We start from the raw sequence: 14,488 nt of genomic DNA, 5'->3' as shown, positions 1-14,488 counted from the left end.
GCGGGGGGGGGGGGTGCAACTAGTACATCACGGTTACTAAAAAAGTTTTAGTAACCGTGAGTACATGTATTATAATGCAGAACATTGTGTGCCTGTTTACGTTTTACACGCGTGCCATATATAATAACAACAGTGAACAACAAGTCATCGCCTACCAGTCACTGCGCAAGCGTCACGCGTGTAAAACGTAAACAGGCACACAATGTTCAGCATTATAATACATGTACTCACGGTTACTAAAACTTTTTTAGTAACCGTGATGTACTAGTTGCACCCCCCACACACACATTATCAGCTGACTTTCAAACAAAGAACCCAAAATTGTATGTTTTAAATTGTATAAGTTCACATTAATGGGTATTTGTTAATAAAATCACTACTGATAACGTTGTCAGGAGCAGATCGCGAGCTAGTACTGGTCCGTGAACGACATTTGACGCCACAGTGCACCGTCATTTAGAGTGGTGAATATGCAGACAAAACGTGGGAAATAGAACATACTTTATCGAAACGGATGTAAAATAAATGACTTGAAACTAATAAACAATAGATAACAAACGATGACTGACAAAGCAGAATAAAACAAAATACATGGTCAAATCAGTCAGAGAAAAATATATGAACTTCAAAGCAGCTTGCAGCGAGCGGTTCGGGGTGCCATGTCAGTCTGAGCACTCGCCACTTAGTCGAGAAAAAGATGTGTTATGGTTGAACCACTAAAACCTTGGGCGATGGTAGAATTGGAAATAAAATGCACAGGAAAAAATTATTGAGGGGAATCCCGCATAAATCATTATAAGAAAAAAAATCTTTGAGATAAAACTACTTCACTGTGTTCACAATAATAATATTTATAGACTGGATACGGCTTTTCCGACCCGAGGTCGCGCGACTGGGGCAACAAAAGCCGTATTCATTCGAGAAAGGTTTTATCATGTACCTTATAGGTGTAATTACGTTTTGCTACAACGTGACCTCAAACACTATTGTTTTGATTGATCAAAACCGAGCGCGGGGCCGGGCGTGGTACAGGAAATCATTGCCCTGCTGTGAGGGTACACTTTCCATAGCGTTACGAGGCCAGAGAAGACGTATATGATAACACCAAATTCATCATAAAAATAGCACAAAACTAAGTGAAGAAGTGAAAAATATTTCGCACATTTTTTCTACCCCCCCAGAATTTCGAATGATCCACTCTACATGTCGTACAGATTTCTGTGACAATTTGAGTAACACGACTGCCATATACACAAATGATACAAACTATACATGTGCTAATATGCGAAAACACATTTTCAAGAAGTCGTCAAAATAAATAAATAAATAAACAATTTAATAAATTACGTGAAATTTAAACGCGCGTTTAAAGTTCATGTAATTAATCAAACTATGGATTACACGCGCTGCCCCCATGTCTGTTGACACTTTATGTGCAACCGACAATAGAGATGAAATACAGATAAACTTTATTCTTCGACTGTCTTTTTGACATTGTTTATTCGGATGCACCTCGGACTTGTACATTCTTTTTAAATCAATTTTTATATTTCATGTACTTTTATTATTTACTTTATTAATCTGAAAACCTAAAAGGAAATGTTAACTCTTTCTTTACGGTATTAATAAAGCATTATTCTATTCTATTCTGTAGTACGTAATTATTGGGCCGGACATTGGTCACGTGACTATAATTACCCACAATGCTCCACATAACAACAGCGTAGTCCAACAAAGGGAAGAAGGGCAAGGGGTGAATTTCGTCAGGTATCCTGTGTTACATTTCCTGTCTTACATCAATCCGTGACCATGCCGGTAATCGCTACAATTTCACGACTATCGCTATTCGTACTTTTCGCAATTTCAATCTCCATTGCCGAAGAGGATGTTGAAATTAAATTAGATATTTCAAAGACGATCGTTGGCAGGGCAAAGAATCCTGGAATAGTTGGAAGATTGACACAGTCTGGCTTTGATCACTGTAAGTATATATTTCATCATGCAGAAACTGTCATATAATCATGGCATGCATTTAAAACTGTAAAAAATGTAGAAGTGGACTTGATTGTTACATGGAGCCATGATAGCAATCTCATCTTAATCATCTGAAGGGTGATCCGTGATTGAATCACGTGATCAAATGAAAACATGACGCTTTTGCTGAATTCATAGGTTGGCCATTAATATCAGACTATTTTCACGAGTTTCGAATTAAGTTGGCAGCCGTCTTAAAACCCGCTATTATCTGTTTAGAATACATTTATTATTGACAGAACGTTTGACCCTGACTTGCGATTAGTTCTCCGTATGTGTACAAAGTACGGTATTCACAGTGTTGATGTGTTGAACGTAATCAGTATTGGTACACATTAGAGGTAAGGCCATCGCGATAGTTCAACCACGAGGGTTTATTGGAGCCGAACTTGGCTCGAGCCGAACGCTTATACACGACCATTTTGGCTGGCTCGAGCCGTAGGGCTACGATAAAATGCTGTCGTGTGAACGTAGCAAATAACTGAAATAGCAATAACCACGGCAACGTTAATTATGGTATGTTCTTAATAATGTGCCACGACCACCACTTTTGAGAAAAGTGTGAATCTTTGACACGATGATGCGGTCATTTTTATGTATTCGATCGTATTCTTTTTCGAAGATTGAATCGGCGACGTTCTAGTATTCAAAAATGAGGACCCGTCGAAATTCGGACACGTGATAACTCGTCATAGCAATGTTCTGATCGAAACGTCCTTAGCCGAAACATTTATTCGAACACGAGTATTTATATTACACGAGTGATATTTTCTGTAATGTTATTTTAAATGAAATTTAATATGCTATGTAATGTTTGGTTGGTTATTTCTTACGTACAAAGTCGTCGCCGGTCGGTTGACTAGTTCTGTTTGTACGATGTCATTCGGCATATCGCGTATAAGACATACACATTAGAATGAAACAAACGCGTTATTTTTTGCCATAAGAATGATTGGTATTACTGCTATCCTGGTCAATTCGATCACTGAAACGGTCATAGCATTTGACCTATACGGATTGTGATTGACAACGTGACAGACCGGAGTTACGGGCACTATCTTTATTTTTTCTCATTACTCATATAAAACAAATGCCATTCTTCACGAAAAAAAACAATATCGTATGTTTACATAAACACATTATTAACCATAAAAGCCACATTATCAGTGTATTAGTCGATAACCTATATGGGAAAATTAGCCTACAACAACGGGTTCAATGTCCAAAGGGTCGATCATGAAAAAGAGATGTTCCTTGATGATTGCGACATACTAGTACATGGTGTTCACAAATGTAGCAAAACGTGGGGTTCGACCTGAAGTTAATTTGAATCCATTGTACAAACACACCTTTTATCAGATACACTTGGGCGGAGCACGAGGACTGGTTTCGACCCTGACTTCCGAGGTGAGACACGTGTGAACAAGATCTCGAGGCTAAAACAACGCCCTCCAACGGCGATCCAATGGCACGTGAAAAAAGCGTGAATGGATATGAACGCCAATATATACATACCACTGCTAAGAAGGAACAGACCGCGAGATTTATCAAACTAATAAAACATATTAACAAAGCGATCTAGCGTAAGCAAGACTATAGATATGTAGTGATGTATGGACTACCATCCAGTCATGATATGACTTATCCTACAATAGATACCACCTCCATACAACATGACATGACATAGTCTGTGCTGCGAGATAAATCCGTCTCATCGAGACTATTGTTCACTTCAGTTTGTATCAAGTTGTTGAAATTTCACATTAACAGTAGTGTAGGTTTACATCCAATAATCGGTTGTTTTCTTTAATTATAGTACCTTATCATTCATTCTAAATTTATTTTAATTTTCTATTGCCTAATTGACTAACATTATTTATATTGGACAGTTCAGACCTTAGGCTAGTGAATTCAGTGAATAACAGAATGTTTAAAAATCTACATTAAAAATAACATAATGTGTTTTCTTATCACAAGATAATGATTAGTGACATTGTCAACCATGCGTGAATATCGGCCAAGTTCGCTATTTAAATTATCGTTAGGTTGCTTCTGTTTTACCATTGCATTTGAAAAACATACTTAGCATAACATTTTATACAATAATGCATTTTGATCTGTTTAAAATATGTATTTAATATTTATATTTCATATACTTATTTGGCTTTATTATTTGGCGGTAGTTAAAATAACACCAAGTAAAAAGTTACAAAAATGCAAAATGTTTCTTAAAGAGTTCAAAATGTTTTTAACCGCGCAGTATCTTGCAGTGCATTGACTTATATCTCATTGTGTCAATGTATTATATAGGCCACGAGAGGTCCCCGTACACCTCCAATGCCATGATACGTATTGACACGGGGCTATGGGTCAAGGAATGTGCAAGATATGGCGATAAACACGCATGATAAATTTTATGTTATGGGGGTTCACATTTGTAGCAAAATACAGGGTTCTATTCGGAGTTAATTAAACCGCTGTTGAAACTTACGTCCGTGAATGAATGGATGGGAATTGATTTTGAAAATATTTAAATACATGGAGCTATTTAGGGAATTCATAAATATCTTGACAAAAAACTTGTGAACTAATGGTTAGGGCACTGGCAATTAGATGTGGATGGTATATGGTAGTAAGATGCAAATAATAATTCAACGCTTGCATAACAGCTGCCATGTTGGTGTTGGTTGGGATAAATTTACGTAATGCGTTGTCATGTCGTTGTTATTTACAGTACTGAATAGTATTCTAGCTGAACTTGGCGGTGAAGTTGAAGGTGAACCATTGCCAGCATATAATGGCACGTCAAAACTTGTGGTCGGAACCGTGAAATACCAAGTAGATGGGTAAGAAATTCACAATAAACCTTGGACGTAAATGACCGGCGAGATCTCGTCGAGAGCGAGAATACAGCGAGATTTATTTTTGCTTTAAATTGCGTTCCATTCTTACTCGTCATCGGGTTCTGTTCCGTAAGCCATAATATAGATTTTCTCACAATTTCGTTCAATGAGATTAAGCATGTACAATCTTTAATTTATTTCTTAATTTTTGTCAAACTTTTTTTGTTCTACTGATGACAGAGTGAAGTTTCTAGAATTCGATACCTCATCAGCTGAAATCTACTCAATTCCAGGCAAAGGTCTTATGTTGAATATAACAGATGCACATGCTACAGTGGTTGGTAACTGGTCGTATTCTTATAGAGCGTTCTTGTAAGTTTATGTACATTTCATGGTAGCTAGTAGTGGGATGTGGGATTCTTTATATTACTAGTAATAAAATGGAGTTGTCAGTCTATTGCAGTGAAATGGGGTTGTCTATGGTAGTAAAATGGTGTTTTAGTTTGAGCTAAAGACTATAAAGAAAGACGAATCAAATACCGCGCTTATTATTGTTAAATTCCCGTTCTTTTAATGGAAATAATTCACCGTTTTATAAACTTTCATCTTTATTGTAGTTTTACTGTATCAGATATCGGGACATTTTATATTGTCATCCGGGGATTGACATTTGAACTTGAAGTGTTGATCGGTGAGTACTTTAAATACTAGTATATCAATTTGGTAGTGACAAATGAAATAGGTATTCACAAGGATACTAACACTGTCGTGATATGAGCCAAACGATAACCAACAGCTTATTTGCGTTACTATGCAGGTAGTGATGAACTTGGGCAGCCAACATTGGATACAGGGGCATGTCTAGCCACACTGGACAGTCTTGACATTGAACTTACAGGAGGAAAAAGGTAAGTCTAACATAGAAACCGTGTCAACTTATAGATAATGCATGGGACCCACATAAATTTAATGGAGGTCTTTTGAGAAAAATGGTAAACTAATATACATAAAATGTTATTTCACCAGCGGATTCAATGTATCACAATGAAACACATTTCCTCGATACAAACCACTAAAAATGTTATTAAATTTTTAATACTTCTAGCCTTCAAAAAGTACCTTGTAAGACAGTGTATATCTTTTTCACCATATGTCACAAAGTTAAATTGTGATATATTGAGAAATATCCATTTTATAGGAAACAATAAAACAGACAAACATGCTCAAACAAACAACTCTATTTTTTCATCGATTTTCTCCGAACCGAGTACGCAACCTTGTAACATGATATATCAAGTATGTAACAATGGAGAAAGTGACAAATGTTGAACTTTTGTGTGGCGTTTGTTGGACTTTTGTATTTTATTCGTAGATGCAAATGTATTCTTTGTGTCGCCCAGGAAGTGAAACGCAAAACACAGTAAACACGTGCGTATTCGAGATGATTATAAATCATCACGAAATTGCACGAAATTTATTGTAATTATAGATATAGCTTATACTGTTGTTGTGGGCCTAGTATCACTGGACGTTTAGTATTTTTATACAGATAACAAAACGAACTAATTATCGTTGGCGTTGTAGGAAACAGCGCACTCTAGGCCACGTCCCATATGTTGTTTGTTTGATATGCAAATGTGCATAACTGGAAGCAAATAATGAAGAATTCATAGAATACAATGCATTATTTTCATCTTTTATTCATTAATTAGTTGGTTGTACAGCCTATTTTCTGGAAGCATTAGATCATCACTTGAAAACGACATTAAAGAAAAGGCATGTGCTGAAGTCGAGGGTTTTGTTCAGAATTTTGGGGTTCAATTAAGGGAACAAATGCGTAAGTGGTAATATATTGCTTTTGACCAACTTATCTTTGACACGTCTCTATTGCACGTCTCACCATGGAGGTAATAACTCACTCAACATACACGTTGTGTTTTACACAACATCCCTATCGCTTATCAGTAAATACAGACTGTTTTCAACAAAGAAACTGTCCAAACAAGTAAATGCAGACAAAGGAACTATGCAAAAAGAAAACTTATTCTATTTCTTGATACGCCAACTTACGTACATTGTAAATTAACATCATTCGATATTACAAAACAGCAATGTGTCACAAAACATATTATTTTATAAACACTCGTTCGTTTAATGCCTTATCTATGTTTCTAGTGAATGCACCTGTTATCCCAGGAATAGCAGATATGGCATTTGGCTTTGTAAACCCACCTTACTTTACAGACAATTACGTAGATGTGAGTGTAGAGGTAAGTTCATTAGACATGTCCCAGGGTCATGTACTGCAATCTAGATGAAAAACGGTTGTTACATAAATCTGAGTATATCATTTTCATTGTAAACCCGCATATGTATAGTATATGGTATGGTATACAGTTGAGAGGTACAAGCTAGGGCTACCTAGCACAGATAGAGGACATTTACTACTACATTCATGATTGTATGGCGAGATTTGAAACCATCTATATTCTGATAGTGTAGAACCACAGTCCCTCTATCTATAGAGGGACTGTGGTAGAACCATAGACCCTCTAACAGAGGGTCTATGGTAGAACCAAGCATTTATATGCATAGCGCCACCAAACTTACCTGATCATAATGATATCTTCGAGAAACTCTATTTTATTACCCGAAAAATATTTTCATCTGATGTCGAAATTCGTCCTTGCACGCCAGGAACTCGGTCTCAAAATGGCGGAAATGCTTGATTTTAATTTTGTATACAAAAACGCCGACAATCACCCATCTTGACAAAGATCACATAACAAAAGCACGTACATACGTATCCCAAGATTATTGTGTATTTGTTTGAATGTAATATATAACAAAACAAATGGCAACCACTCACCTATTTTAATCAGATCTGTAAACAAAATGACTTGCATTAATTACACATAATGGTCCATGATTTTATGACGCACTCGAGCACGTCACATGTTACCAAAACCCATAAATGAGCAATTGTCCAAGTTAAAGTAATTGTATTTCTTTTTATAACAACAGGGACAAATCTATGTTGATGAACCCAGTGGCAATTTACCCTTCGCCGCCACACCGATGAATAGAACTGACATATCGACACGAATGACGTACATATGGATCAGTGATTACGTATTCAACTCACTGGGATATTCATTGTACAAATCGGGAACACTAAAGTATACATTGCAGCCATTCAATGTTGATCTAGTATGTAATTATGAATTGTTATCATATGTGTCATCTTCATGGTTTTTAGTGCAAATTAAATGGTTTTCGCATACCGGTAATACGTCCAGGTAAACTCATGGAAAGTCTTGCAATGTGACAATGAGCAGGTTACATCATAATACCATAGCAACGACCACTGCAGATATTCTAGACTTGAAGCACCTGTGAGTATTACGTTGGTCATGGTATAAATGTGTTACTCATAGATGAAAATGGCGATCTTGGTATAAATGAGTTATACCACAGATGGACATGACGATTGTGCTATAAGTGTAGGAAACACCACGAGGCAGAGGGGTATTAGTGTAGCCAGAAACGACTCTCCGATGTCCCACGGTATTAGCTACTTTTGCACTGGCTGATTTAATATAGTTTGAACCCGGGAGTTTGAAGTACCAGACAAAGTCAACAGAATTCCCCCCATCAACAAATCTTTTTTTTATTTCAACCATATGTTGACACTGACCATTTAGAAGTCAGGACCACCTCTGCTATTCGATTGCACAGCTTAAAATAACTTTCAACAACGCAGGCAAGCTGCTTTTAAGTTTGGGCATTATGGCTTGTCTCAGCGCTATCAGTCAAATGGACGATGTATGAAAGTGTTAAACCGCGTATAAACATGGTGATTATAACTGATTAATGAGAAACGGGCCATCCGGTGGCATAATCATACCACACTAACAACGTACCAATGTTTATAATAAATATTGTTCACAGTTACACCACATGGTTCGAATAACACTGCTCAACGATTGCTGTAATAAACCTGTTGGCTCTCGACCAAAATAATCTGCATGAAGATTTAATTTTATTTATATATTTCATCAAGCTTATGTGATTATATAAACGTTTCAGTGTAAGATATTTCCGTGGGGTGCCATCCAAACATGAGCGCCGTTTAAGGTCACTGGGAGGTTTGGGTTTATGTATTACGTATTCATCTGCAAACAATAAATGACACATATTATAACAATAGTTCTAAACGCAGTCAATGTTTATTTATGTTTTCATTAGGTTCCAGCCGACTCAGTCTTGCATGAAATACTTCCGCTTGAGGCGTACGCTCTACGAAGAACTTTCCCAAAGGTATTGCTTTGCACCAGGTGTAGTTCCTTAATAATATATATGTATAATTTGTAGGATTTATATTTTGGCCTGTTTACTATTGCAGACTGCTTAAAAACCCACACAAAGAAACTCAACAAATATAGAGAAAACCCCTTACCGCTATTTATAACATTGATCATGCAGTATACTACTTTGCTGTTACAATTGAATTGACGAATTAACAGTACTTCGAATTTAAGGTTTTATAAAAATATATCAGTAGTAGAATGATGATAAAATCGCTAGATAGACCTAAATTTGTGGATGGTCTGACGTACCCAAGCACGCGAATGGCTCATTTGTCTGTATGGTCACACTGGCCTTTTTAGCCCCGCTGCTGACTGCAGTCAACGGGGCGGAGCGGTTCATATTACTGATTGTCTGTCGCCGTGCTTCGTCCATTGGCGTCATCTTTACATTTTCGACTTTTGTTTTGCAAATGGCAAATCCACTTGTTTCGATACTTGGGTGAACCTATCTCAGATTTGTAAAATTCGTGGTGATAACTTTAACTGATGAATATTTTTGGTGAAAAGTGCTAAGTCAGATTTATAAATTTCTGTGGCGATAGTCTAATTCTCTAATTGTAGCGAACAGTTTGTCACTTTGAGTAAAAGTGGATATTTTCAACTTCTTCAAAATTGTTTTGACATTTTATATTTAGACACCTTGCATAGTTTTTAAGTTTAATTTTATAATTTTAGTAAATATTTAGTAATTTTTGGGAAAAAGGCTATTTTCAACTGTCAATGTATCATCATATTTGCGTATATTCGCAAATGTCCATAATAAATATGGCCTCAAGTTTACATCGAATTTAACATTCATAATCATTCACTACGTTTATATAATTGATTCTAGGTATTCGAAGATTTCCCAGAAAGCTCGATCCAACTTTCTTTTGAAATGCCAGCACCACCTAAGTTCCAATCCTCGAAGAGAGGTATTTTTTTGACAGTCCCAGGGATGGTGTCATTATTAGCCGTCAATGGTCACGATAATGAAACAATAACAAATCATATTTTATCAGTTCTAGGGGTAAGTTTTAGTCATGTAAATAACGAAGATTTGCCTTATCTAAACTACTTTGCATAGTCCTAGTTTCTACATATCGGCAATATGCCAGGAACAACATTATTCTTTTCAGTTCAAAATTAGATACAGATTGCAAACAATGCTGATAAAACATTGAGATATCATAATTTGAAGTTTGGCAGTAGACTCGTTGTGGCCCAGGAACCTCAACCTTCATAGCAGCATACAACACACAATTTACAAACTGTGTTATTGCATCTTACCTCCCAATATGTTGAAACTTGGCAAATACACATAACTTTACAGTTGATTGTTTAACAATTATTTCTAATTGATCTGTTCATTTTAATTAGCTAATTGATACATGATAATTAACTGTTTTGTGAAACTTACAATCCATAATGTATTACAGACGCTGGAATTTTTGTTGGTGCCAAACATGGAAGGAGATCACTTATATTCACATGCAACACTGACTGGGTATGTATTATTACGTCATAGTTACAATCAACGTGTCACTCAATCAGTTGCGATACATATATATGGGAATTGTATTAAATAATATGTACAACTATGCCAACAATTACAGAATTTATGCAGTGAACATAAAAATACAAACCCATATTTCCTAAATTGTTGTTATTTTTTAAATTCATATATACATTTGCCCAATCTTCACCAGATTCAAGATGGACCTAGACAGCTCCATTATTGATGTTCAGGAGGTATGTATTCTAATAAAAATGTAACTACAAGAAAATAAAATAGTATATTACGTACACTACTTCTGTCACTATTACATACATTATCTTCAGTAATAAGCAATTACATAAAATATACTTACACACTCTGTTTAATGCTTTCTTCTTTACCTTGCAGTGGCAACTTGAGGCATTGGAACGTGCAATTCGCGTCATACTTGAGGATGCCGGCATGCCCTGGCTTAACAGTAAGTATTTCTCAATGACGCAACACCGATGATTAGCGATTTATTTTAGGTGTACAACTGACCATGGAGGTCTGTCTTTTACCTCCATGAACTGACAGAATACACTTTTTAAAACGTTAGGTGAGAGAAATGACACATTTTTGTCCTTAGTTGTCGAATTGTGTCATTATCGGACCGTGCCTTAATGAACTATAAACGATTCAAAATAAAGTAAATTTCATGTTACAGGAGCTTTGAAACATGGATCGCATTTTCCAGTAATTGGGCCTCAATGGAACTACAAGAATTCTAACGTCACAACTCACGAGGTAAGTATTCCCCAATACTAGGGGTAACATAATTCACAAGTGAACATTCCTACGTATTAGGGGGAGCACAACTCTCAGTGTAACCATTCATAAATATTAGGGGTAACAATTATGTGAATTAGCAGTTTGTAAGGTGTCTACATATAATATGGCATAATTAGACTGTCACGTCATTGAATGTGCATTTTGATATATACCGAAGTTCGATCTGTTGGAATTGATTTCAGCGAATAAACGACATGGTTTTCCAAAAAACTAGTAACTAGCCATTTTTGAGAAGTAAACTGAATATGGCATGAAATATTTATCGCATTTTACTTGTATTAACAGGTCATTGCTACCGTGTTCTACGCATTCACAACATGTTCACAGCGATCGATATCCACGCTGTATCATATAAAAACAATTACCAAGATTCGTTACGCAAGACCAAGTTTTAAATTTTGAAGGGGTGGGCGCTTTGCCGAATGTGACACAAAATATAAAATTTGGGCAAAAGTGGGGGGTGGGCGCTTGCCCGGGCATGGGCGCTAACGCGGTCGAGTACGGTACATTAAAGCTCAGACAAAAGGTATATTACCAATGTTGTTGATAATATTAATATAATTCATATAATGTTGTATGGCCAGTACATGACGTGTTTTTTCACACAGGGATACATACTGGTTGAAGCCGATTATGGAATTTTGGAAGAAACCAAAAATGTGACTTCTGTCGATACTAAAGCGATTTAAATCCAGAATGAGGACTTCACCATCGATCATTGAGAAGTGAATGACAACAATGTGCAGCACGATAAGGATCCCTAACTATCCAGAACAAAGCGCACACAATACTTTCCAAGTTGAAGCGATTATTTTAAACTTTTCATGCTTGCTCTTGAGAATTGGGATTTAAATTAAATTACTAATAATGAAAACATTTGCTTTTTTACATTACAATACAACAAAATGCAAATCAGTTTCATGCGTTAGATTACAAAATATAATTTTGCTGTGCTTTATTTCTAGAAGACTACTATTTCTATTAAAGTTGTATTATCGGCAAAACTTACTAGAAAGAACTTTCAATTTTGAGTAATTGACCAAATATCAAATGAAATAGCAATGTATAACAGGATTTATTATAGTGAAAACAATAAATAAATCAATAAACACTGCAACATGTCGGCTTTCGTTTAAGTATAACTTGTGAACGATTTAACTTTCAGATTACTCGACTTGTCACAGACTTCAACCAAAATTTTGCCGATAATACAACTTAAAATATTATAAGTTCATATATCATTATTAAGAATAAATTAAACTTCAATGTAATATTCATCTTGCATTTAACTTCGAGGATTATTGCGATGTACATGATAATCTTTATTTTTCGTGTTCACTGCTGGTTTCAGATTGAACACTATTTTGTAATCAAAGTTCAGATGAAATGCATGCACAGAAATCAGCTTGTTTTTGGCACAAACTTTAGGGAGAAATAGTATTCCAATTTCTGGTTATAGTATGTATAATTTTAAATAGTGTGCTTCGTTTCCACCCCAGATATTGTCAGAATTTTTATGACAAATCTAAAAGAACTTTTTTTAACAGTTAAAAAAAATAAAAAAACATACAAAAAAATTGACTGTCTTAGTATATACATTATCCAATACAGAGTGAACATATATTGATTGGTAATGTGGGTCTTAGCATATTTTGATATCATTAACCAACACAAAGTGAACATATATTGATTGGTAATGTGGGTCTTAGCATATTTTGATATCATTAACCAATACAAAGTAAACATATATTGATTGGTAATGTGGGTCTTAGCATATTTTGATATCAACCAATACAAAGTGAACATATATTGATTGGTAATGTGGGTCTAAGCATATTTTGATATCAACCAATACAAAGTGAACATATATTGATTGGTAATGTGGGTCTTAGCATATTTTGATATCAACCAATACAAAGTGAACATATATTGATTGGTAATGTGGGTCTTAGCATATTTTGATATCAGCCAATACAAAGTGAACATATATTGATTGGTAATGTGGGTCTTAGCATATTTTGATATCATCAACCAATACAAAGTGAACATATATTGATTGGTAATGTGGGTCTTGGCATATTTTGATATCAACCAATACAAAGTGAACATATATTGATTGGTAATGTGGGTCTTAGCATATTTTGATATCAACCAATACAAAGTGAACATATATTGATTGGTAATGTGGATCTTAGCATATTTTGATATCATCAACCAATACAAAGTGAACATATATTGATTGGTAATGTGGGTCTTAGCATATTTTGATATCAACCAATACAAAGTGAACATATATTGATTGGTAATGTGGGTCTTAGCATATTTTGATATCATCAACCAATACAAAGTGAACATATATTGATTGGTAATGTGAGTCTTAGCATATTTTGATATCATTAACCAATACAAAGTGAACATATATTGATTGGTAATGTGGGTCTTGGCATATTTTGATATCAACCAATACAAAGTGAACATATATTGATTGGTAATGTGAGTCTTGGCATATTTTGATATCAGCCAATACAAAGTGAACATATATTGATTGGTAATGTGGGTCTTAGCATATTTTGATATCAACCAATACAAAGTGAACATATATTGATTGGTAATGTGAGTCTTGGCATATTTTGATATCAACCAATACAAAGTGAACATATATTGATTGGTAATGTGGGTCTTGGCATATTTTGATATCAACCAATACAAAGTGAACATATATTGATTGGTAATGTGAGTCTTGGCATATTTTGATATCAACCAATACAAAGTGAACATATATTGATTGGTAATGTGGGTCTTAGCATATTTTGATATCATCAACCAATACAAAGTGAACATATATTGATTGGTAATGTGGGTCTTGGCATATTTTGATATCAATAACCAATACAAAGTGAACATATATTGATTGGTAATGTGAGTCTTGGCAT

The 14,488-nt window shown here is 35.3% G+C and overlaps 1 protein-coding gene across 1 annotated transcript; it reads left to right on the top strand.

Annotated features, from left to right (window-relative positions):
- The first annotated feature begins 1,718 nt into the window (after positions 1–1,718).
- Positions 1,719–12,672, top strand: LOC100374983 (bactericidal permeability-increasing protein-like). Its single transcript, XM_002736257.4, has 15 exons — positions 1,719–1,981; positions 4,769–4,880; positions 5,118–5,249; positions 5,495–5,568; positions 5,695–5,785; positions 6,590–6,714; positions 7,053–7,147; positions 7,902–8,087; positions 9,126–9,197; positions 10,080–10,256; positions 10,666–10,733; positions 10,936–10,978; positions 11,133–11,202; positions 11,431–11,510; positions 12,164–12,672. Exons 1-15 carry the CDS (start codon positions 1,810–1,812, stop codon positions 12,242–12,244), a joined length of 1,578 nt encoding a protein of 525 aa, XP_002736303.1. The 5' UTR covers positions 1,719–1,809; the 3' UTR covers positions 12,245–12,672.
- Positions 12,673–14,488: the final 1,816 nt, after the last annotated feature.

This window comes from Saccoglossus kowalevskii, chromosome 6, assembly GCF_978046115.1.
Source record: "Saccoglossus kowalevskii chromosome 6, keSacKowa6.1, whole genome shotgun sequence".
NCBI lineage: Eukaryota > Metazoa > Hemichordata > Enteropneusta > Harrimaniidae > Saccoglossus > Saccoglossus kowalevskii.
This window is presented reverse-complemented; position numbering and strand designations above follow the sequence as displayed.

Bases quoted from the DNA above. Each gene is read 5' to 3' on its own strand.
- LOC100374983 (XM_002736257.4), top strand. From the start codon at position 1,810: ATGCCGGTAATCGCTACAATTTCACGACTATCGCTATTCGTACTTTTC. The intron at 5,569-5,694 runs GTGAGTACTTTA...GTTACTATGCAG, and splicing joins TGAACTTGAAGTGTTGATCG to GTAGTGATGAACTTGGGCAG. The intron at 11,511-12,163 runs GTAAGTATTCCC...TTTTTCACACAG, and splicing joins CTAACGTCACAACTCACGAG to GGATACATACTGGTTGAAGC.